The 22648-nt window shown below is 33.4% G+C and overlaps 1 protein-coding gene and 1 long non-coding RNA gene across 2 annotated transcripts in view; both read left to right on the forward strand.

The window, feature by feature from the left end:
* The first annotated feature begins 8 nt into the window (after positions 1–8).
* Positions 9–798, forward strand: LOC127174311 (uncharacterized). The gene is made up of 3 exons (XR_007828867.1): positions 9–100; positions 353–497; positions 599–798. It is a non-coding gene; the product is annotated as an uncharacterized LOC127174311 (long non-coding RNA).
* Positions 799–3393: 2595 nt separating this feature from the next.
* The window catches only part of med1 (mediator complex subunit 1), a 34308-nt gene continuing 15053 nt past the window's right edge, over positions 3394–22648 (forward strand). Inside the window, 15 exon segments of the mRNA XM_051123646.1 lie at positions 3394–3694; positions 6052–6158; positions 6268–6346; positions 7578–7632; positions 9325–9457; positions 9595–9623; positions 12770–12841; positions 12943–13017; positions 16522–16685; positions 16795–16906; positions 17182–17306; positions 17595–17719; positions 18119–18320; positions 18631–18726; positions 19029–19134. Coding sequence (XP_050979603.1) covers positions 3601–3694; positions 6052–6158; positions 6268–6346; positions 7578–7632; positions 9325–9457; positions 9595–9623; positions 12770–12841; positions 12943–13017; positions 16522–16685; positions 16795–16906; positions 17182–17306; positions 17595–17719; positions 18119–18320; positions 18631–18726; positions 19029–19134 — 1574 coding nt within the window. The 5' untranslated portion in view covers positions 3394–3600.

The raw sequence follows: 22648 nt of genomic DNA on the forward strand, positions 1-22648 counted from the left end.
AGGTTAGATGATAGATAGATAGATAGATAAGTTTAGATGATAGATAGATAGATAGATAGATAGATAGATAGATAGATAGATAGATAGATAGATAGATAAGGTTAGATGATGGATAGATAGATAGATAGATAGATAGATAGATAGATAGATAGACAGATAGATATAGATAGATAGATAGATAGATAGATAGATAGATAGATAGATAGACAGATAGATATGGTTAGATGATAGATAGATAGATAGATAGATAGATAGATAGATAGATAGATAGATAGATAGATAGATAGATAAGTTTAGATGATAGATAGATAGATAGATAGATAGATAGATAGATAGATGATAGATAGATAAGGTTAGATGATAGATAGATAGATAGATAGATAGATAGATAGATAGATAGATAGATAGATAGATAGATAGATAGATAGATAGATAGATAAGGTTAGATGATAGATAGATAGATAGATAGATAGATAGATAGATAGATAGATAGATAGGTTAGATAGATAGATAGATAGATAGATAGATAGATAGATAGATAGATAGATAGATAGATAGATAGATAGATAGATAGATAGATAGATAGATAGATAGATAGATAGATAAGGTTAGATGATAGATAGATAGATAGATAGATAGATAGATAGATAGATAGATAAGGTTAGATGATAGATAGATAGATAGATAGATAGATAGATAGATAGATAGATAGATAGGTTAGATGATAGATAGATAGATAGATAAGTTTAGATGATAGATAGATAGATAGATAGATAGATAGATAGATAGATAGATAGATAGATAGATAGTTAGATGATAGATAGAGATAGATAGATAGATAGATAGATAGATAAGGTTTGAAGGTAGATAGATAGATAGATAAGGTTTGAAGAAGATAGATAGATAGATAGATAGATAGATAGATAGATAGATAGATAGATAGATAGATAGATAAGGTTTGAAGATAGATAGATAGATAGATAGATAGATAGATAGATTAGTTATTAGTTAGAAAGAACATAGATATCTTAAAGATTAATTGAGTATCAATGGCTTCTAGCAGTTTACATTAAACATAGTTCAAACAGACATGGACTTTTGGTCAATGAAAGTCTATGGGACTTTTTATGATTTTTAATATTAATTTTTAAGAAAACCGTAACTCAAACCAGTCTGAAAAGATATAGCACACTAAGTCAGAACAGTATGAAGATCTGACCCGAGTTTGGAGTATGTAGCTTGAACGGTCTAGGAGGAGTAGGTGTCCAAAAAATTTGCGTTAAGAAAAATAAGAAGAAGAATAATAATAAGTTTAAATACAATTTCAGTAAGTTGGCTTTCCCAAGCCAACTTAATAATAAGAAGTTTAAATAGCAGATCAGTAAGTTGGCTTTCTCAAGCCAACTTAATAACTGGAAGTTTAAATAGCATATCAGTAAGTTGGCTTTCTCAAGCCAACTTAATTATTTTATCATGAGTATTTTATCAAAAGAAATTATGTAAGTGAAATTATATTTTTGGAAGAAATTTTTTTGTTTTCTATAAATATTTCTAATTATAATAATACAGTTTAAATCGGGATCAGAGGGTTGTGGGTGGGCAAGTCATGCCAGAGTAAAGTAATGCCACAACATCCGCATCAATATTTAAATAATCTTTTCTTCTGACAAAATGTTAGGCAAAATGTAATTGCAAATTTTTTTCATCCAATATTATTACTGTAACTAGTTACCAGTAACTAGTTATTGCCAAACACTGAATAAGGCATATGATTCTTGTACACTAGATATAACAAAAAATCATTTAAGTTGTTTGCACAGTTTACTTAAATAAAATAAGCTGAAACAACACAAATCCTTTTTACTCAGTTGTCATTTGCACTCAATTTTATTGAGTTAAATTAAATTACATTCGTAAATTGTTAAGTTAACTTAAACCATTTGTGTCGGGCTACATGAATCATATATGTTGACATTTAAAAGGGTTTATGTTTGTCAATTTTCGAAGTTACCATTATGCTGAAGTATAGACCTCATGGTTAGGCTATGGCTACATGAGATAAACAGTGTTGGGGGTAACGCATTACAAGTAATGCGAGTTATGTAATATTGTTACTTTTTCCAAGTAATCAGTAAAGTAACGCATTACTTTTTAATTGACAAGAAAATATCTGAGTTACTTTTTTCAAATAAGTAATGCCAGTTACTTTTCCCCCCATTTATTGATTAAAAGCTCTCATTTCCCCATGTTGAGAGAAATAGGGAGTAAGATGTTAGTTCTAGAATAAATGTGAACATGCATTAATTCATCTCACTCACAAAAAACAGATTCAGTATTCCTCAAAATGAATAAAAACAGTGAATATGAACTATGAATATGACGCAAACCTACAATAATTAAATATGTTAAATAATACAGATATAATTTATGCATTTAATCCCATTCTATTAACCAATGTCTTTGCTGCCGACCTTCGATGATCCAATTTAACCATACTAATAAGCAAAAATTACTCAAGAAAATCTAACTTTTGTTTTCTTTTTTTTATTGCTGAAGAGTTGACATTTTTTTCTTCTGCAGTCTACTGTACAGACATGAATTTACTTTTGTCAAAGCCTGAGGCTTTTGGTGTGAAAAGGCTTTTACATTTGCCAAAATAGAACTTTTTATATAAAAAACAAACAAGCAAGCCCTGCCCAGATTTAAAAAGTAACGCAAAAGTAAAGTAACACATTACTTTCCATAAAAAGTAACTAAGTAATGTAATTAGTTACTTTTTAGGGAGTAACTCAATATTGTAGTGCATTACTTTCCCCTTTTCCCAGCACTGGAGATAAAATTGTTGTTTTAAATGATTTGTAACTGTGCTAAAGCCAGTGATGAGAACATTCTTACCGGATCATTACTGGCATGCTACTAAAGTTACACTTAACATGTGAACAAGTGTTATTTTAGCTATTAGGTCTTACAATAATAAATACAATAAATCAGTATGAGAGCCAGCACATGATTTACAGTTTTTATGGACATCATTTTTACCCTTCGCAATCATACAATCACAAAATATTTCTGTGTGTGTAGCAGCCAGCTTCTGACAACCTAAGCACAAGCTCCCCTCTTCACCACAATGATAACCAAAAAAAAAAAAAAAAAAAAAAATATATATATATATATATATATATATATATATATATAGAAGATTTCAAAGAGTAAAAAAAAAAATATATATATATATATATATATGTATGTCTATATATACACACATATATATATATATATTTACTCTTTGAAATCTTCAAAATAATTAAAAATAAATTATAACAGTTCTTTCCATAAATGAACCATGACACCAACACAGTAGGTGGCGATATGCACACAGGACGCAATTGCGCCAAAAAAAAACGAGGAAGAAGATGACGTCATTACGTTCTTGATCAATGTTCTCCATTGTTGTTCAGAGTTGTCCTCCAGTTTCAATGCGCTTTGTTCGTTTATTTTAAAGGGGACTTAACTATTTCAACACGACGGCGCTCTGATGTAGTGTTGAGCGTCTTTCTGCTTTACTGGTATCGGGTCAACTCTTGTGGTCGAGTTCTGAAGATGGCGGCGGTGCGGAGCAGCAGCCCAGGCGCAGAATCATCCCACAGCAGCACAGCCGCGGTGTCCGAGCGGCTCCGAGCGGATGATGGGTCCGGTACGGCACACATAATTTACTTAAAACGTTCCTTTTGCCTGTGTAGTCCATTATGGATTATGCATTGGAGACGCAATGCTGCTGAGAAAACTATTAAAGTACCGTAGTGCCTTTTTGAGACACGGACAATTACTGATCTAATTACTTTATTATATTATGCAAATGCCATAGTATATAAATGTAGAAATTATGAATTCCAGTCGTACTATTAAATGATTATTAGTATGATTGGAAATAACGTTTAGCACATTTGTAGGCGGCATATGCATGTTTCAAGTCAGCTGCGTTAAGGTGGCTCATGGATGTTCTATATCAGCACAACTTTAGACATCATAGACCCATTTTATTTATTTATTTAGTTGTTTGTTTGCTTTCATGGACATTTATCACTATCAACTATATATATATATATATATATATGTGTGTGTGTATGTATATAAATAGATAGATATAGATATATATGTATATATATAGAGAGATATAGATATAGATATACATATATATATATATATATATGTGTGTGTGTATATATGTTTATAATATGTATATATATGAGGCATATTATAGAAGCATATGGGTAGCAAAATTTATTTTGAAATGTAATATGCAAAATGGCAATGCAGCATGTAAAATGGCAATGTTGTTCTGTATTTAAATGCAGCTTATGCAACCTTTAGTGCAAAATGAAAATGAAAATTCAATTATACTATTCACACTTCCAATTTCCTACACTAGTTTTAATATGTAAAGTAAAAACATATTTTAATGCAACATAAATTGCAAAATTGTTATTTAAATGCTATTTTTCCTAAATGCATTTAGACTTATGAGTAGGGCACTTGGGATTGCAATTTCATCATGGTACAATGTGATACTCTCTGCATTTTGCTACAATTATTTCAGAATGCATTCTGAGCCAAAGGTGCAGCAAAAGGGTGGTAAAATGGTTATTTAAATGTCTTAAATGCATTGACACTTAGACTTAAGGTGTTTCAATTGCATTTTCATTAAATGCCCTGTGATAATGTAGTTTCAATGTGGATTTGAAAATGCATTCCGAGCAACGCAACAGTAGACAGTATTGAACCCATTCTAAACAGTGATGCTGTCTACACTGGATGCGATGCGTCATGACACGACAACTGTCGTAGACATGGTGTAAAGTGGCAAATAGGTAAATAAGTGTAGAATTGCATAAGTGTAGTCTGTTTGATCTCATGCATCTGCTGGAGTGTAAACAGTGAGAGATCTTCAGACAGGTGAAAAGTGTTTGGTTAATTTGAATATGGACCTATTGTGCGTCCTGTTGTTATTGATGTAATGATTGACAGGTTGGGGGTGTGATTGGCTCGGGATATTGAAGAATCTTAAAAAATGTCCCTCACTTAATAAGAATAACATGCTGAAGTGTATAGACAGATAAGCTGAGAGTGACTCTTGAAAGACCAGCATCACCACTCTCTCAAAAATGTGTCGTCCAGAATCTGGCAGTGAGTTCATTTTTAGTCCTGCAGGTGGACTAAAAATGAACTCCCAAAAATGTATGTGAGGAAGATTACGCTGTTTTTTTTTTTTTTTTTTTTTTTTTTTTTTTTTTTTTTTTAAATCTGCTTGATATGTCCAGTCCACTTGATGTTCCACAACTTCCACTCCATCATCAGTAATAAAATAATTGGACATGTGGGGATTTTAATGACTAACTCATGTTTTCTCTGCTGTTTGTCTATTTGTACTTATTGTACATATAATACTACTTTTACCATAGATTATGATTATATATTGATATATAACAGAACTCCAACAGCCATTTCACTGATAGAATTACAAAAATTCTATCACTCCGCTTGCGGTGATTCTTACAATGAGTGTCATGGCATATCCCTAAATCCACTGTAATTTTATAAATAATACTGTTTTTGTGTCACGGAATGTAGTTTTACGAGGTTTTCAGGCGAGAATGTGCTTGTTTGTAGTTCTGACATGCAGTTTGTTAATATATTTATTTTGAAAATTTGTGCCGATGTTTCCGGACATGTGAGCTCTAGGGTGTCAGCGACTGTTCAGCACTTATGAATCCACCTGAGTGCAATCAACACATATTGAGGTATAGAAATAAGTCAACACATGTTGAGGTATAGAAATTCCACACTGATTTTAAAAAAAAATGTTCTGGTATCGGACGATACTCAGAATTTTTGGCATCGAGATTGATTCTGAAAAAGTGGTATCGAGCCAGTGCTAAGCACAAAAAAATCTCAGAGTTTTTTAGTGTTGTATTGTGTTTAAATTATTTAAATATTCCCTAATTAAAGAAATATCATATTTTTGTCATCATCATTGTTTGTACTTGTTGACAGAGTCAGAGAAACAAAGTCGTATGACAGCCCTGTTGGAAAGGCTCCACAACAAACACAACTCTTCTCGGTCCTGGCAGGAGACCAGCAAAGTGGTGCGGCAGGCTATGGTAAGGCCCTCTGATGAGAAAAGCTTTTTAAAAAAACATAGCATAGATCTCTTTATAGTTTTTGTGTATGTTGATCTTATTATTATTATTATTATTATTGGCTGTTCAGGAAAAGCGTGGGGTCATTAATACAGCTGGACACCAACTGCTGCTCAACTGTTTAGAGACACTGCAAAGGGCACTAAAAGGTGAATTTAATCAATACGTTTTGCTCAATATTTTTTTCATCATTTTGAATTATGTCTTGATGTTAATGTATTTTTTTTCTGACACCGTTTAAAACGTCTTGGTTACTATTATAACCTCCATTTCTTGATGGATAGAATGAGACATTGTGTCGATGTAGTGATACTAGGTGTCACACTGGGGAGCACTAAATACTTCTGACTCTTCAGAAAAGGCCAATGAGAATTGGCGAGTGAAATTTGCATGCTACTCCTCCTGAACTACGAGTGTAATAGGTGTCGTTCCTTCCATCAAGGAACGGATGTTCTAATAGTAACCAAGACATCTGTCACTCAGTTGACGTTGTGTCCATGTAGTGATACTAGGGGTTGCTGTACTAAATGCCACAACTACCTTAATTGTGTCAATGAGGTTCTGCGGTGCAGGTGCAGGCAGGTTGCTGCATGCCTAATAACAAGTGCATTCAGACAACATTTGACCCCTTCCTAAAGGTCCAATTAAGTTGCCGTAGACCTTGTATCATGAGGAGACGGTCTGGATCATAATTACAACTGGAATAGCTGGGCACACGCTGTACAATTTTGGCCTTCTGAGACAAATTTAAAAAATCCTAAAATATTCCTCCAATCTGTAGTCTTTGTTCGTTAGTTTGACATGTTTACAGCCTATTAGTGACTGTTGCAATCAAATTCTGGCAGTGTCAGAAGCTGCACAGTCCTGCAGTATGACTTCTCCTATGATGAACGTCTCACTGTCTTCATTTTTCAAGACATGCCATGATCAGAATTAATGCTAGAGATTTCTAGAGAGTTTGTAAATTCAACATACCTTCTGATGTTTATTTATGTTTATTTTGTGTTATAACTCGTAGCAAAGAGTGTTTTATGCTTTTGAACTGAAGGATCTATAGTGATTTTTTTTTTTTTTGAATAATAGTTTTGGTAAATGGATAGTTTGATAACTGACCTTCTACAGATGCACGCTGTAGAAGGTTTTTTTTTTAAAAAAACTAAGCAAAGGTTGATCTTCAAATTTGTCAGTCAGTATTGAGATCACTTAAAAGAACATTGTACATTGTTGTACATTGTAATTTTTTTTTTATTTATGTATATTTTCTGTTGATATTAATTGTGCCTTAAATATATCATAGACATTGGATAGAATTTGAATATCACTTAAATGTCCAAATCTCTTGTTTTTGCTGTTTGTTTACCTTGCATTCCTCATCATCAGTATCTTCGTTGCCATCAATGACGGATCGACTGGAGTCCATTGCTCGGCAGAACATGTAAGATTCCATCCCCCCCCCTTTCTTCGTATATATACACAGTTGCTGCACCCAAAATATTCTAATAGAAAAATTTTTTAAAAGTTAGGACTTGGAAAAAATAGTAATATTTGTTGTTTAACATGTTAAAAAGAATTAACATAGAATTAACCCAACAACTCACTTACTGTAATTCATTATTTTATCTATTAAAAATAAGAACAAAGATGCTAATTACATATAATAGGACAAATGCAATTTAAAATAAATTAAATACTCTAAACTTTTCTAGATATAGCTCATAAAAGCTCATAAAATTGTATGTCTGAACAGCATTGAGTAAAATAGTTTAAAATTTTAAATTAGCAACATCTTAAAACACATTCAAAAAACAGCAGTGTCACATGAGTGTAACCTTGTCTGCCTATATAAACACCCACCACTGCCAGAAATTTGCGAAATAGGGGATGTGAATGTGCCGGGCCTAGAGCTGCAACTGGTAGAATTGTGTTGAGAAGTGTTGAGTAACCGGCAAAATACCAGAAGTGGCGCATTCTGTGGACGAGAATCTATGAAACGCATAATCAGACCGTTTTCCAAGGCTGCTTGATATATTAAACCTATTTAAAATCATAATAAAGCATAATGCTATTGTGAATTTACAACCGCTACGATTCAATTAAATAAATGCGATGCAGGTTTAATATATACGCTAAAATTGTAGTTTACGTATGTGTACCTCAGAGCGACTACGTTCATAGTAAGTGCTGCTCCACACGAACTGTTATCATTTACATGTGTGGAGCATCTCAAACTTCATCTCTGCATATTGTTGTAAGTTTCAGTTTATTATAATGTTAATCTGGAAATGCCATTTCATCACATTTGTAAGGTGAGAATACATTAGTATCTTTCTTAATATGCTAACTGTTCATTACAATTTCAAAATAAAAGTTCAAACTTACTCTAAGATTACACGTTTTGATGTCCACGTATTTAAGAAATCGCACTGTTTGTAGCATTTCTGTTGTAAAGAAATGGCCAAATATTAAAGACTAAGTGGGCATGTGACTTGTGACATGTGAAATGTTTAGTCAATAATAAACAAGGATTACATTGCCTAGTAAAATGTAAAAAACAATCATCAGGCCATTGGCACCCTCTGCAGTCATTTGTTATAATGTGTAATGTACGTTAGCTCTATTGTTTGTTATACATTATGTATTTTAACAATTTTGGTCATTAAAACCGTATTACTTGTTTTTGATACTTTATATGAACAATTATTGCCTCATTGCTATTATATATGTATTTTAAGTCATTTTAAAGGCTATTGTTCACTTGGGTCTATTTTTATTACTACAAAAAAAAAAAATTGTAATCATCTAATTACTCAATTAATTGTCAGAATAGTCGACCAGTTACTCGATTACCAAAATAATCGCTAGTGACAGCCCTAGTCTAAAGGCAGGTGTTGGAGACGTTTGAATTGTTCATAATCTAATGTTGTCATTATTTAGCTAGAGTGCACCGACACAAATTCAATATATCTAGTGAAAACAAATAAAAGCATTAGAACAGTGCTTCTTAGGAAATTGCAGTACTTACTCAATACACACTTTGGAGCTTTGGTGTTATATGTAACGACTAGCGTGTTTTTATTTCTGGTAAATGTTGTGTTTGGTCTTTTGTTGTGGTGCTGTGTGCCTGCAGGTTGGGATCTCACCTGAGCCCCTCACGTACTGAGTGCTACATCACCTCAGATATGTTCTATGTTGAGGTGCATTTGGATAAAGCAGGAAAACTTGTGGACGTCAAAGTGGCCCACCATGGTGAAAACCCTGTGGTGAGAGGAAGACTTATGTGGTTATTGTGGATAGCATAATAAAGTGTCTTTGCTCTGTGATCTTACTTTTTTTTTTTTTTTTTTTTTTTTTTTTTTTCTTTTTCTTTTTCTTTTTCCCCTTCCCCATTTTCATGTAGAGTTGTCCTGAGCTGATACAGCATTTAAGGTAAGTTGAGGGAAAGTAAATCTGCAAAGTGAAATATGCTCAGGCATGTTTAGTTTACCTCTGCTTAGGGACTCAAAAAAACTTTGTGTCTCTAATTTATGTCCCCCAGTCAAATACACTGGACGTCAAAACACGTATACTAGGGCTGAAACGATTCCTCAAGTAACTTGAGTAAAAAAATCATCAAGGCAAATTATTTGCTTCGAGGCTTCGTTTAGTCCATTTACTATAACTACACACGGAACACTGTGTTTCCCCATGGACCATTATTACTGAAGCACAAACCGATAAACGCTGGACATATTTAAGACTGTAAGTTAATGGTGGATAGTTATGATGTCCCTAAGTTAGCTATGTTTTGTGAAAGACTAAGTGCCATTTATGTTGCTTGTCTCATTCTCTCTCTGTGACACACAAAGTTAGAAAGTCAGTATCAAATGAAGAGTGCCTCAGCATGATTACAAATGTGATACTGATTTAATGCAACAGTTCATCAATAAACAAGAAGTTAATATTAAGAGACTTACATTTTAGACAGCATATTGCCTGTTTTTGCTCTATTCGCCAACAAATAACCATTCCAAACACAGCCACAGCACTGTTTTGCATCTTTGAACAACATGACTTTTTTGTTCTTGAATCACGTGTTAAATGATTCAGTCCATGGCAATGACTCACTTACTTAACAGTGACTTGCTGACACTAACTGGCGGTATTGATTTGAAGTATCTTCATTTTAAAAATTCATGTAAATATCAGTATTTAGTGTTTTGTTTAAAATAAAAAATATTATTTATGCATTTGTAACTGCAAGTTAAATGCATTCATGTCCCTCTGAGCTGAATTAAATAGTGGGTAAATAAGCCTACATCTAAATGCCTCAATTTCTTGATTTATGCATTCTTTTTAGGTTGTAATGTTTACCATTTTCTAAAGTAATGTGAAATTGTTTTTAGTATTTTTAGTAATTTTATATATATAACAATTTCACATTACTTTAAAAAATGGTAAACATTAGAACCTAAAAAGAATGCATAAATCAAGAAATTGAGGCATTTAGATGTAGGCTTATTTACCCACTATTTAATTCAGCTCAGAGGGACATGAATGCATTTAATTATATATATATATATATATATATATATATATATATATATATATATATATATATATATATATATATATATATATATATATATATATATATATATATGAAGAGTTTAGATGCAAAACCAGCTAAAAGCCATCTCGGTCAAAAATGAGATAATGATACTGAGTGAATGCTCCTGACACACATTATACATCCATCAAATACTTTTACTTCAAACTCGCTAATATATCAGCCTCAGCCCAATCAGAAGTACCGGTACTTACATAGAAACCTATACATCTGTGCCTGATAAAAATGCATTTTTTTTAAAGAAAGCCGTCAAGTGGATTTAGCTGGTTTTGCATCTGAACTCTTCATGTATATATATATATATATATATATATATATATATATATTTTAATACCAGCAGCTGACATGGCACCCCAGACCATCACTGACTGTGGGTACTTGACACTGGACTTCAGGCATTTTGGCATTTCCCTCTCCCCAGTCTTCCTCCAGACTCTGGCACCTTGATTTCCGAATGACATGCAAAATTTGCTTTCATCCGAAAAAAGTACTTTGGACCACTGAGCAACAGTCCAGTGCTGCTTCTCTGTAGCCCAGGTCAGGCGCTTCTGCCGCTGTTTCTGGTTCAAAAGTGGCTTGACCTGGGGAATGCGGCACCTGTAGCCCATTTCCTGCACACGCCTGTACACGGTGGCTCTGGATGTTTCTACTCCAGACTCAGTCCACTGCTTCCACAGGTCCCCCAAGGTCTGGAATCAGTCCTTCTCCACAATCTTCCTCAGGGTCCGGTCACCTCTTCTCGTTGTGCAGCATTTTCTGCCACACTTTTTCCTTCCCACAGACTTCCCACTGAGGTGCCTTGATACAGCACTCTGGGAACAGCCTATTCGTTCAGAAATTTCTTTCTGTGTCTTACCCTCTTGCTTGAGGGTGTCAATGATGGCCTTCTGGACAGCAGTCAGGTCGGCAGTCTTACCCATGATTGCGGTTTTGAGTAATGAACCAGGCTGGGAGTTTTTAAAAGCCTCAGGAATCTTTTGCAGGTGTTTAGAGTTAATTAGTTGATTCAGATGATTAGGTTAATAGCTCGTTTAGAGAACCTTTTCATGATATGCTAATTTTTTGAGATAGGAATTTTGGGTTTTCATGAGCTGTATGCCAAAATCATCAATATTAAAACAATAAAAGGCTTGAACTACTTCAGTTGTGTGTAATGAATCTAAAATATATGAAAGTCTAATGTTTATTAGTACATTACAGAAAATAATGAACTTTATCACAATATGCTAATTTTTTGAGAAGGACCTGTATATGTATTTTGAAGGTAATTTTGCCAAAAAAAAAAAAATGCATTAAGTGGGTTTAGTTTTCATGGTTATGAATGTATGCAATTTCAGCAATAAAAATATTACTTTTTCTAAAAAGGAAACAAATTAGTTGTTTATTTTAAGAAGCCTACCTTATTTTCTCTTGTATATTTAGTATTGCTCTTTAATAAAGAAAAATGACTTCTTACTCGATTAATTGATAGAATAATCATATAGATTATACGTATACCTTAGAATAAACTTATACCTTTTAACACAAACACACCAGCCTTGTTGTAATAGACATTTACAACAATTTACTGATTATGGATAATATAGAAAGCTTTCTGTCATTTGACAGATAAAAAAATAGGTTTCCCAGGTTTACTTACATATGGGGTTGATTTGAATCTGAGAACTTTCTTATGCCACTGAGTACATATTCTACTTAGAAACAGCCCAAGCTTGTTATTTTTAAAGTGTCTAAAGGAAACAAACAAACAAAAAAAAAAAGTGTAACTGTAATGCAATCACCAAAACTGAACCTGCATCCTGCTTTATACTAACCCTCATAAAGTCATCTATTAGCCTATCAGATTCTAGAATTCAGTTTTTGTATTTTATGATACCAACAATTGTGAAGTTGTCACTGGACAAGTATTAAATGTATTAAACATTTACATTTTAATTAATTAATTTATTTATTTTTTATTTTACAGAGACAAAAATTTTGATGAGTTTTCCAAACACCTGAAGGGTCTGGTCAATCTGTACAAGCTTCCTGGAGACAAGTGTGGTTTCCCTTTTTTTGTTTTATTTATAAAATCAAATTCTTCCAGTTCCTGTTACTGTTTGCATTTTAATTTTTTTTTCTGTTCATTTTGTTCAACAGCAAATTAAAGACAAAGATGTACTTAGCACTTCAGTCTCTGGAGTTAGACCTCACCAAGATGATGCATATGTTCAGGTACATACATTTTTTTTTCTTTGTCAAGAAAAAAATTCCCTAGTCTTATACAGGGGCAAAAAGTACCATTTTGGACATGGTACTACTATAATTATATGTTATGGTATTACTGTATTATTTCGTATCGTCTGGTACATAAATGTGGTAATTAGTAACCCTTTATCTGCAGAAATGGTGCTGATTCTTGTGCTAAGGATGGGTTTTGGTTGCAAACTGTTCTCAAAAGGCAAAATTTTAACTTGTAAGTTAAAAACAAAGCAATGACATAATTATAACATGGCATGTGAAAACTTGTTCACAAATAAGTAATAATAAACTGCTTTTTCAACCAACAAAATCTAAAAAAAAAAAAAAAAACATTTACAGTATACAGTGGCAAGAGTAATTTTGTGGAAATATCTGTATTTCTGCATTGATTAGACAAGTAAAATATGGTCTGAAGTTAAACTCAATTATAGACAAGCACAATGTAACTATACTAGTTGCACATAAACAGTTGAGTAGTTATTCACAGTCATTAACTGCTGTGCTGCTATTCCCATGTAAAATCTGTGATGTTCTAATGTAGGGATGCACTGTTGTATCGGCTGCAGATATTTTTTTTTTTATTAGGGATGACATTTTTCCAGTACTTGCCTGATACGATACTTTTATTTTTGGTACTTGTCGATACAGAGTACCGATATTTTTACATTTACCAATAATTTTTTTTAAATATTCGGTACAGAAACCAAATAATGTTGGTTAACTTCATTTATCAAATAAATACAGTCAAACTTCACATTTTTTTCAGACATTGGCATATCGGAAATAGCATGAAAAAGGCAGATACCGATACCAGTTTATTAATTAGCATGGAGACAATGAGTTGCATGTCTGTTGCATAATCCAATGTTTTTCTCTCGGCAAAATAATTAAATACTTGCCAAAACAAAATAAAATGTACAGTATATGTGAAGTGTCCATGCTCAGCTGTAAATTCATTATAGGTAAGTCACAATGGCAATTCCCTGGCATTTTACACGAGGATATGTCACAAAACTGCCAAGCATTAGGCCTGCATTTAAGTGAAAATGAATGGCAGGTAATATGCAGCTTTTTTGTGTTTCGAAACCTGCAAAAATGGCAGGATAGTGTAGAACATGGATTCACATCACACACCTGCAGCGCTTCTGTGAGCAGAGAAAACACGGAATATATTCTTTCTTAAGTGATTAACAGATTAACAAAACAACATAAATTGTGCTGAGTTTCATGGTAACGTGCTCCCAAGTTCACGGGAGATGATAGAAAGCTGTTTTCTTTATTTTGCAAAAGCTGTACAATTTTGAATGATGTTTTGCTTCTGTCTGTATGACCAAACAGCATTGGTATGACCATAAATTAGGAATAACAGTTGCAGTGATCGTGTTCTATTGCTGAATATAAATAGTCTGTAGTACAGTCTGTGCTGTTCAGCGTGACCAGCGCCTCACTGCTGATATAGCCTATGTGAATAATGATGTTATACGTTGATAATGCAAGTGAAGAACAAAGCCTATAACCTAGTTGACATAATTAACAATATTTTAGCATTCAGATATGTCACAAATATGGAAACATTTGGATTTTGTAGAATGAGAGCGGTCGGTTACAGTTTCACTTTTAAATTAGTTTGTTTTGGCTTGACATTTATATTTAGCCTAAATAGGCTACAACTTTAGAGGATTTGTTGTGGAGAGAAGGAAACTAAAATAGCATAATTGTGTTTGTGATGTTTGTAAACACTTTGCTTTATTTACCGGTATTTTAGCCTACATGATTTCTTAATGTAATAATAAAATGTGATATACAGCCTACTAATTCAGGCAGTTTTTTCTCTCTAAATAATTACTTTTTAATCCATACTACAAAACTTTTTAAATACCTAGAAAAAAATATTTTGTCTTTAAAGCGTTGACAGTTTTTTTTTTTTTGTTTTTTTTTCTCGTTGAAAACATTTGGTCAAAATCTAAAAAAGATATAATTTCTTTATGATTAAAGAAAAAGATGTATTTTATCATCATTATTACTAATATTATTAATTATTAATAAAGTTATTAACTGGTATTTTTGCTGCTCTAAGTGAACTGATGGACCCCCCCGCTCTTTTAAAGCCCTACTTTATGCAATTAACCAATATCGGTATTGGTATCGGCCAATAGTTGTTTGTTAAAATCAGTATCGGCCCAAAAAAAAAAAAAAATTTTTTTATTAATGTAAAGAATACATGAAATACACATACAAATTAACAAAGACAAGACAACATAAAGCAAGCTGATCACAAAAAAACACAGAGCTCACATTTATATATAGGTTGGGAGTGATGAGTATTGTGGATGTTTAGAGTATTTCCTTCCTCCTTCCCTACTTCTCCCCCTTTTCCCAATAATAATAATAACAATAATAATAATGATAATAATAATAATGATAATGATAATGATAATAATGATGATGATAATAATAATAATAATAAAAAAATTTTTTGCCCACTGCCAAGGATTTACAAGTATATCCACATATAAACCCTAGGGAGAGGCAGGAACCCGATCTGCAGACACATCTCCATCCAACACACATCCCTAACACACCTGCCTGAGGATTTAAGATTCTTTCCCTTCCTTCCCTTTCTACTTCTCCCTTTTTGAAGTTGAAGGAGAAAATAAGATGGGAGTTTTTCGACATACCCTAACCGGAGTACATATGCACATTGCAGAGCTAGACAAAACGATCATTTGAGGTTAAAAAGTATACAATTTATAATTTTATTTATTTTATTTTTATTTTTTTGAGAATAACTGATCGTCAGCTACTTATGTCAAGTTAGTTTACATGATCATCTACAGTAGCTAGTTTTCGGCTATATATATATATATATATATATATATATATATATATATATATATATATAGGCTAATAATGTTTTTGTTTATAATGAATTTATAAGTTAATTTTTGCCACTGTATGACTTGATTGACATTTGTGAATATTTTCATTTTAAACATACAGCGGAAATAAGGTGACTTCAATCTACAAATCTTACAAAGCTTTGAGAACATAATTATACATTCAAAGTAGTCTGATCAGTGATTCAGCATGTTTATGCCGTTGTGACATGCTTTTGATGCAGTGGTCAGAAGTTACTTCAGTATGTAACGAAATGAATGAATAACGTCATTTTATTTTAGATATTTTAGATAAAGTGGCTTCAGCAGCTGTGCAGTCAGGCATACTCTACATATAGCAATATAATTGTTTTGTGCGAGTACTGACTTATGATGTTTATGATTTTTTGTTAAAGACCAGCATCTTTCAGAGGCCAGTGTGCAGCCAGTTTTTGCTGCCTTTTCTGCACTCCAAACATGCAGAATGGTTTTAGACTGGTCACCAGTTCTGTATCTGTGTTGACATTTAATACCATAGTGTATATCTGAAAATCACTGTAATTTTTTTTGAAAGGGTATAATTACTCAATTTCTACCATAGGATAGCCACTAATACCAACACTGTGGAGACAATACTTCATGGTAGTGTGGGTCTGTTGACTGCAAGGAGCGGTGGTCATCTAGTATCTCTACAGTGTTATGTTTCTCCAAATGACATATTCGAGGAGGGAACAGGAGCTCAACTGAACTACACTGATGTCAATAGTAAGAAAACTTTGTCAACAAAAACAGTTCAATTGAAGATTTACTTTTAAAAAAATGTAGTTTTTATTATTAAAGGACATTGATTACTATTTTCTTTTGTATTCCGCAGTTCCCCGTACTTTAGGTGTGAGTGTGTCTGTGACTGTCGAGGGCACCACGTCGGTTTACAAGCTACCCATCGCTCCGCTTATAACAGGATCACATCCAGTCGACAACAAAGGGTCAGATTTACAAAGAATTAAAGTTCAACTAAAAATTTAATCTTGGCGTGTCTACTAATCTAATCTGGCGTAAACTCTTCCATGGAAGAGCATAATTTTCACACAGCATATTTGACCAGGGGCCTATGTGAATTGTGCATTTTATCCTAAGCAATCTGAAGTTATTTGATAGCTTTGCATGAGAATATGTACTGGTGGTTCAAATGGTTTTGTTAATGATTTATTACCTATTTATCTAAGTCTTCATTCTTTTAAGATGTTTTTCCCCCCTCTAGGACTCCATCATTTTCTTCTGTAACAAACTCAAACTGTGTAGATTTACCAGCATGTTTCTTCCTGAAGATGAATCGCTTGATGCCATTCTCTTTATCGTATATTAAAAAAATGAGCAGTACTACAGGTATGTGTGCAGTCCTGTTTGAAACCCTAGGTGTAGAATTGATCTGAAGTTAGATGTTTTGAAAGGAAACTTAGATGACTTTAGTTGACTACTACATCATTGTAGTTATTATTATGTTAATATACTTCTGCTATTAAATTGTCTAAATGACAAAATGAAAACCATTAAGTATATCAAAGTTTTTTTTTTTAATAGTTATATAAGTTAATGTAAGCTTTGCGTGTGTTTATATAAGACACGTGAAGTTAGTTCTGCTTCACCAATTTTTTTTTTTCCCCGTCTTTTTAGGCATCTCTGTTTTTGAGACAATGCCCCCCCTGTCCCCACTATATGATCTCATCATTAAGAGCCAACTGCATGAGGAGGGAGAGGCCAGTCCTCCTGCCTTGGCCCAATCAATGCGTTTTTATGCAGTGAGTATTAGACATTAGACACCATTATTCAAGTTTTTCTTTTGTAATGTCTTGGTTCATCTCTTTCTCTTTCTCTCTCTCTCTCTCTCTCTCTATATATATATATATATATATATATATATCTCTGTCTCTCGATAGATAGATGGATAGATGTGTTTTTATTTAGTTTTTAAATAGTGTCTGTATTGACATGATATTTTTAGACCAGGTCAAACTAAATTTTTTGTGAGTTGGGTAAGCAAAGTTCATGTCCATATGTGTTTGTTAGCTACCCATGCATTTTGAACAGAATATGATTCCTCTATTGTATAAATAACAAACCACAGTCTATTAATACAGTATATCATTATGACTATGTCCATCTGATTCTTTGAATGCATTGCCTTTCTGTCTGATTAGTCTTTACCAGGACAACAACATTGCTATTTCCTAAATGGTGATGCTCCAGTGCAGGATGGGAGGACTCTTCAAGGAGCTTATGTTTCCAAGATTCCCTTCAGGCATCCTGCTCAGGTGCCTGCTCTTCTCGACATTATAAGACACCAGGCTGCTTACAACACGCTGATTGGTAGCTGCGTCAAAAAAACTTACATTAAAGAAGGTGGGTTGGTAGATTAGTAAAAATGCTTTTGCCAGTACTTGATGGAACATTTGGATGTACTGAAAATGTACCTAAAGAGGAAGATATGATTGCGTTGCAAAATGATTGCATTTGATTGCATAAGCAATTAATTGTTGTGGCAGTTAATTATTTAATATTATTTGGTACTTTTTCTCTAGTATTAGCAGTAGCAACAAAAATACTTTGTACCTTTAGAAGACTGCAGAAAGCGTACTAGAAAAACAAAAAAAGATCAAGCTGTGACCATCCCTACACTTAAACAATGCTCATCATTTCATATTTTTAGCAGATACTCCTGGACTGCTGCAGTTTGAAGTGTGCCCACTAACTGACTCAAGCTTTAGTGTATCTTTTCAACACCCTGTAAATGAATCACTTGTCTGTGGTAAGGAAACCACACTTTACATTTAAATGTTGTTCCACAGCAGGGGCTTTCAGTCTTTGTTCTGGAGGCCCCTCAGCCCTGTACATTTTGCATGCCTCCCTCATCTAACTCACCTTATTCATCTCATCAGCTCATTAGTAGAGACTGCAAGACTTGAATTGGGTGTGTCCAATATGGGAAACATACAAAATGTGCAGTGCTAGGGGACCTCTAAGATAGGGTTGAAAACCCCTGTTCTGCAGTATGAACTAGCTAAGTGTTTGCCTGATCTGATGTCTAATTCAGTTTGTTTTTGCTCTCAGTGGTGATGGAGGTGATTGACTCGAGACAGGTAGCCTGTAAGCTCTATAAGGGTTTATCAGATGCTTTGATCTGCACTGATGACTTCATTACCAAAGTAGTCCAGAGGTAGGTGGCAGATGCTTATCTTGAACACTTTTTGCATTTGTGCTCCTCATACATGCTTGTAAACATATAAGTGTAAGCAAAATAATAAATTATTGATATACAGTGGCAGGAAAACTGTTTGAAAGCAATTAAGTTGTCCTTAGGGGCTGAAAAAAATGTTCACCAGGGTCTGTGTACTTGTGAAATTAAAAAATTAAGATTAGAACTATACACATTTAAAACAAAATATTCAATTCTTTTCCAAATTTTTGTTTATGGCCTCTTGACTAAATGGTCTAAAAAGGCACAATGTAGTATTGAAAAAAATGTAGCATCTATATTTTCACTGCCAAAATTAAACACATGGAAATAATTTAGCTCCCATCTTTGTTCTATACTTTTAAGTAAGAACATAAAGCTACATCCTTTTGGAGCCTTACAGAGATAAAATGGATGACTTTATTTTGAAGACCCCTTGTGGTGAAAATCAAGTTTTTAACGTTGTTAACATGACTGGTGTTTTAATATGCTTAAAGACAAACCAGTCAACACTAATTTATTTACACCACAAGACAAATCAAGTCAAGTCAACACTATTTCTGAGCCAAAGACAGTTTCAAAAGCATAGTTATCACAAACACCTAACCAATCCTGTTTACTTGCGGGGTGGTGCTTTTCTTATTATTATTTTCAGGTTTTTGTGTTCAGTGTGCTCTTGCAGCAGTGAGCACTGTAACCAATCACAGACTTATATGTTGATTTCATGAACACAGTGGCCAATTAGAAGTGTTTAAGCATCATAGTCCTCTTATCTCTCAAAACAAGTTTTGTTCAGTACTCAGTTCTGCTTGCTCGCGAGTCCTCTCATCATAACGAAGTGTAGACGTGATGCAGTTAAGAGATGAATTGTGCAGTGTAGGTCTTCATTGTGAGATCGCGATGAACAGCTTGAGTGACTAAAATTATTGGTGGGGCAGGATGAATCTTGACGAGTTGGCAGACTAAATCCTAAAGTGTCGTCTTGGTAAGGATCCTGTATAAATTATGCATGCTGTGCATTCTGTGCTTCAAGGAATGGTGCTTGTATCTAAGATATCGGTGGGGCAGTTCCAGAACAGGTCTAAGGTCGATTCAGGCACATCTGTTTCTGTATGTATATGTGAGGCTCTCTGAAATAATGGAGTCTTCATGCCTCTTCAGCTGTGGTCATTCTCTGGAGACAGTTGTCAACCTAGAAACTCTTTAGTATAGTGAAGAATAATCACCTAGCTCTGTACTGTCAGGAACATGCTTTGTTAGCTGGGTTTTTTTTTTTTTTTTGGCAAACTCTGAGAATCTAATCACATCCGAATACCTGTGATTTAAACAATTTTTTTTTTACTTTCCTTATTTTCCTTATTTTTTCCTTTTTCTGATATTTTGTTTCCTTGTTTGTTTTGGCCAGTGTGAATACCATAGACGCTTTAACTACCGCGCACATTTTGCTACTGCCTTTCATTTTGCCTGCTCATCAATATTAAATAAAGTAATAAAATCAAGAGCCAGATCACATAAACTATTAAGACTGGCTACAATAATAGCAACGTCAGGTTCCTTTCTGTATAGTCACCTTCTTTTCTGCACTATAGTTAATGTTATAGTTTAAAACTATATGCAGTGCATGCATACAGAGCACGAGATCTCTACGATGCCCAGATGTACAATACAGACCTTCCCACCTCTGTAATAAACATGAAGATGTTAGTCCTGTCCAAATCTGTGCTTGTAATCACGGATGTTGGGTGATAAGACCTGTAACTTAAACGTTGTTCAGAAAATTAGTCCCATCTGAATAGGTCTATAGCCACCAAATGCTCTCTGAATCATATAGGAAAGCATCGAGAACACCCAAAAGTTTAAACAAGCTCTACTTTATGCAGATGTCACGTGAAAAATGTGAAGTAGGTAGTGACATCTGTAACAAATGTTTAAAATGTGCTATTTCTGCAGTTTTAAGTGCTTTAATCATACTGTTTACACTAGGGATGCAAAAATACAGTTAGTCCACGGTTCAATATGTACCTTGGTTTTTAACCACGGTTTTCAGTTCGGTTCTGATATCTTGCCACTTCAGTGTGCTTTTTTGCAACAAAATACTCCTGTAAACCTGTGTACACTGGGAAAAGTGTGGTTTAGTATATGTCTACTTAATTTTTCTTTTGAGAGTGGTATTATTTTTTCGTTTTTTACACAAAATAGAATGGAATTCATTAATACTGGACGCTAGAGGGCACCCTCGTGCAGAAAATCCAAATATGTGTCAAAGAAGTATCACTGATGACATTCCGTTTCAGTTTCTCTAATGTGGATAAAGGCATGGCTATTGATCTAACTCAGTGGTTCTCAACCTTTTTTGGGCCAGCGCCCCCCTACCCATTATCCAGGTCCCTCACCACCCCCCATCAAATAAATCGTAGTCTAATTGTCCTCACTGAATATTAAAGTTGATTATTATTATTTTGTGTTTATAATGAGGACTGTAATTCAAATGTATGGGGTCATTGTGATTTTTAGGAAATTACTTTATTTCAAGGATGCATTGAATTGATCAAAAAAGACAGTGAAGTACTTTTTTACAGTAAATTATTTTAAAATAAGTGTAATAACCTTAATTTACAGAGTTTTTAAGCATGTTGGTGGTTTTCATTGCTACAGCTTCAGTGTTGTTGAGATGCAGATATATCTTGTTGCCCCAAATTTAAAAAGACTAAAAAAAATGACATAGTGGACATTATTTTGGTGAGTAAATACCACATTTACACATGCAAATGGAATATTTCATAGATTTTGTGAGAATATTTCGAAGTTTACTAAAAAAAAAAAAAAAAAACTAAGTACAACCCTAATTCTAGAAAAGTTGGGACATTTTGTAAAATGATAAAATCTGTGATTTGTTAATTCTATTTAACTTTTATTTGATTGACAAAGTACAAAGAAAAGATTTCCAAAGTTTTCACTGACCAACTTAAATGTATTTTGTAAATATAAACATATTTATTTATAAAATATGTATTTATTTATTTATTTATTTGAAGTATGTATCGTACTCCAAAAAAGTTGGGACAGAGGCAAAATAAAAGTGAAAAGGTTATAGAATAACCAAATAAACTGCTTTGAAACACAGCAAGCAGGTGAATTGGTAATGGGTGAGGGTATCATGTTTGGCTATAAATGGAGCTTCTCAGTCTTCACAAGCAAAGCTGGATCACGGCTCAAAATTTGTTTATATTAACAAAATAAAGTTGGCCAGTGAAAACAATGGATTTTTTCTTTGTACTTACATCAATTAAATAAAGGCTAAAGAGAACAAATGGCATATTCTTAATTTTGTGGCATTTCACAAAATGCCTCAACTTTTAATTGGGGTTGTAGAAAGATGGGAAACATATGCTCCTCATTTTCAAAACAGTGACTATTTTAGTGTTGTCCTGATTTATATATTTGTTAGTCAATTAAATTTCAAATCTTGCTTTTTTGTCAGTGGGTTGTGCCAGCT

This window comes from Labeo rohita, chromosome 12 (genome assembly GCF_022985175.1).
Source record: "Labeo rohita strain BAU-BD-2019 chromosome 12, IGBB_LRoh.1.0, whole genome shotgun sequence".
NCBI lineage: Eukaryota > Metazoa > Chordata > Actinopteri > Cypriniformes > Cyprinidae > Labeo > Labeo rohita.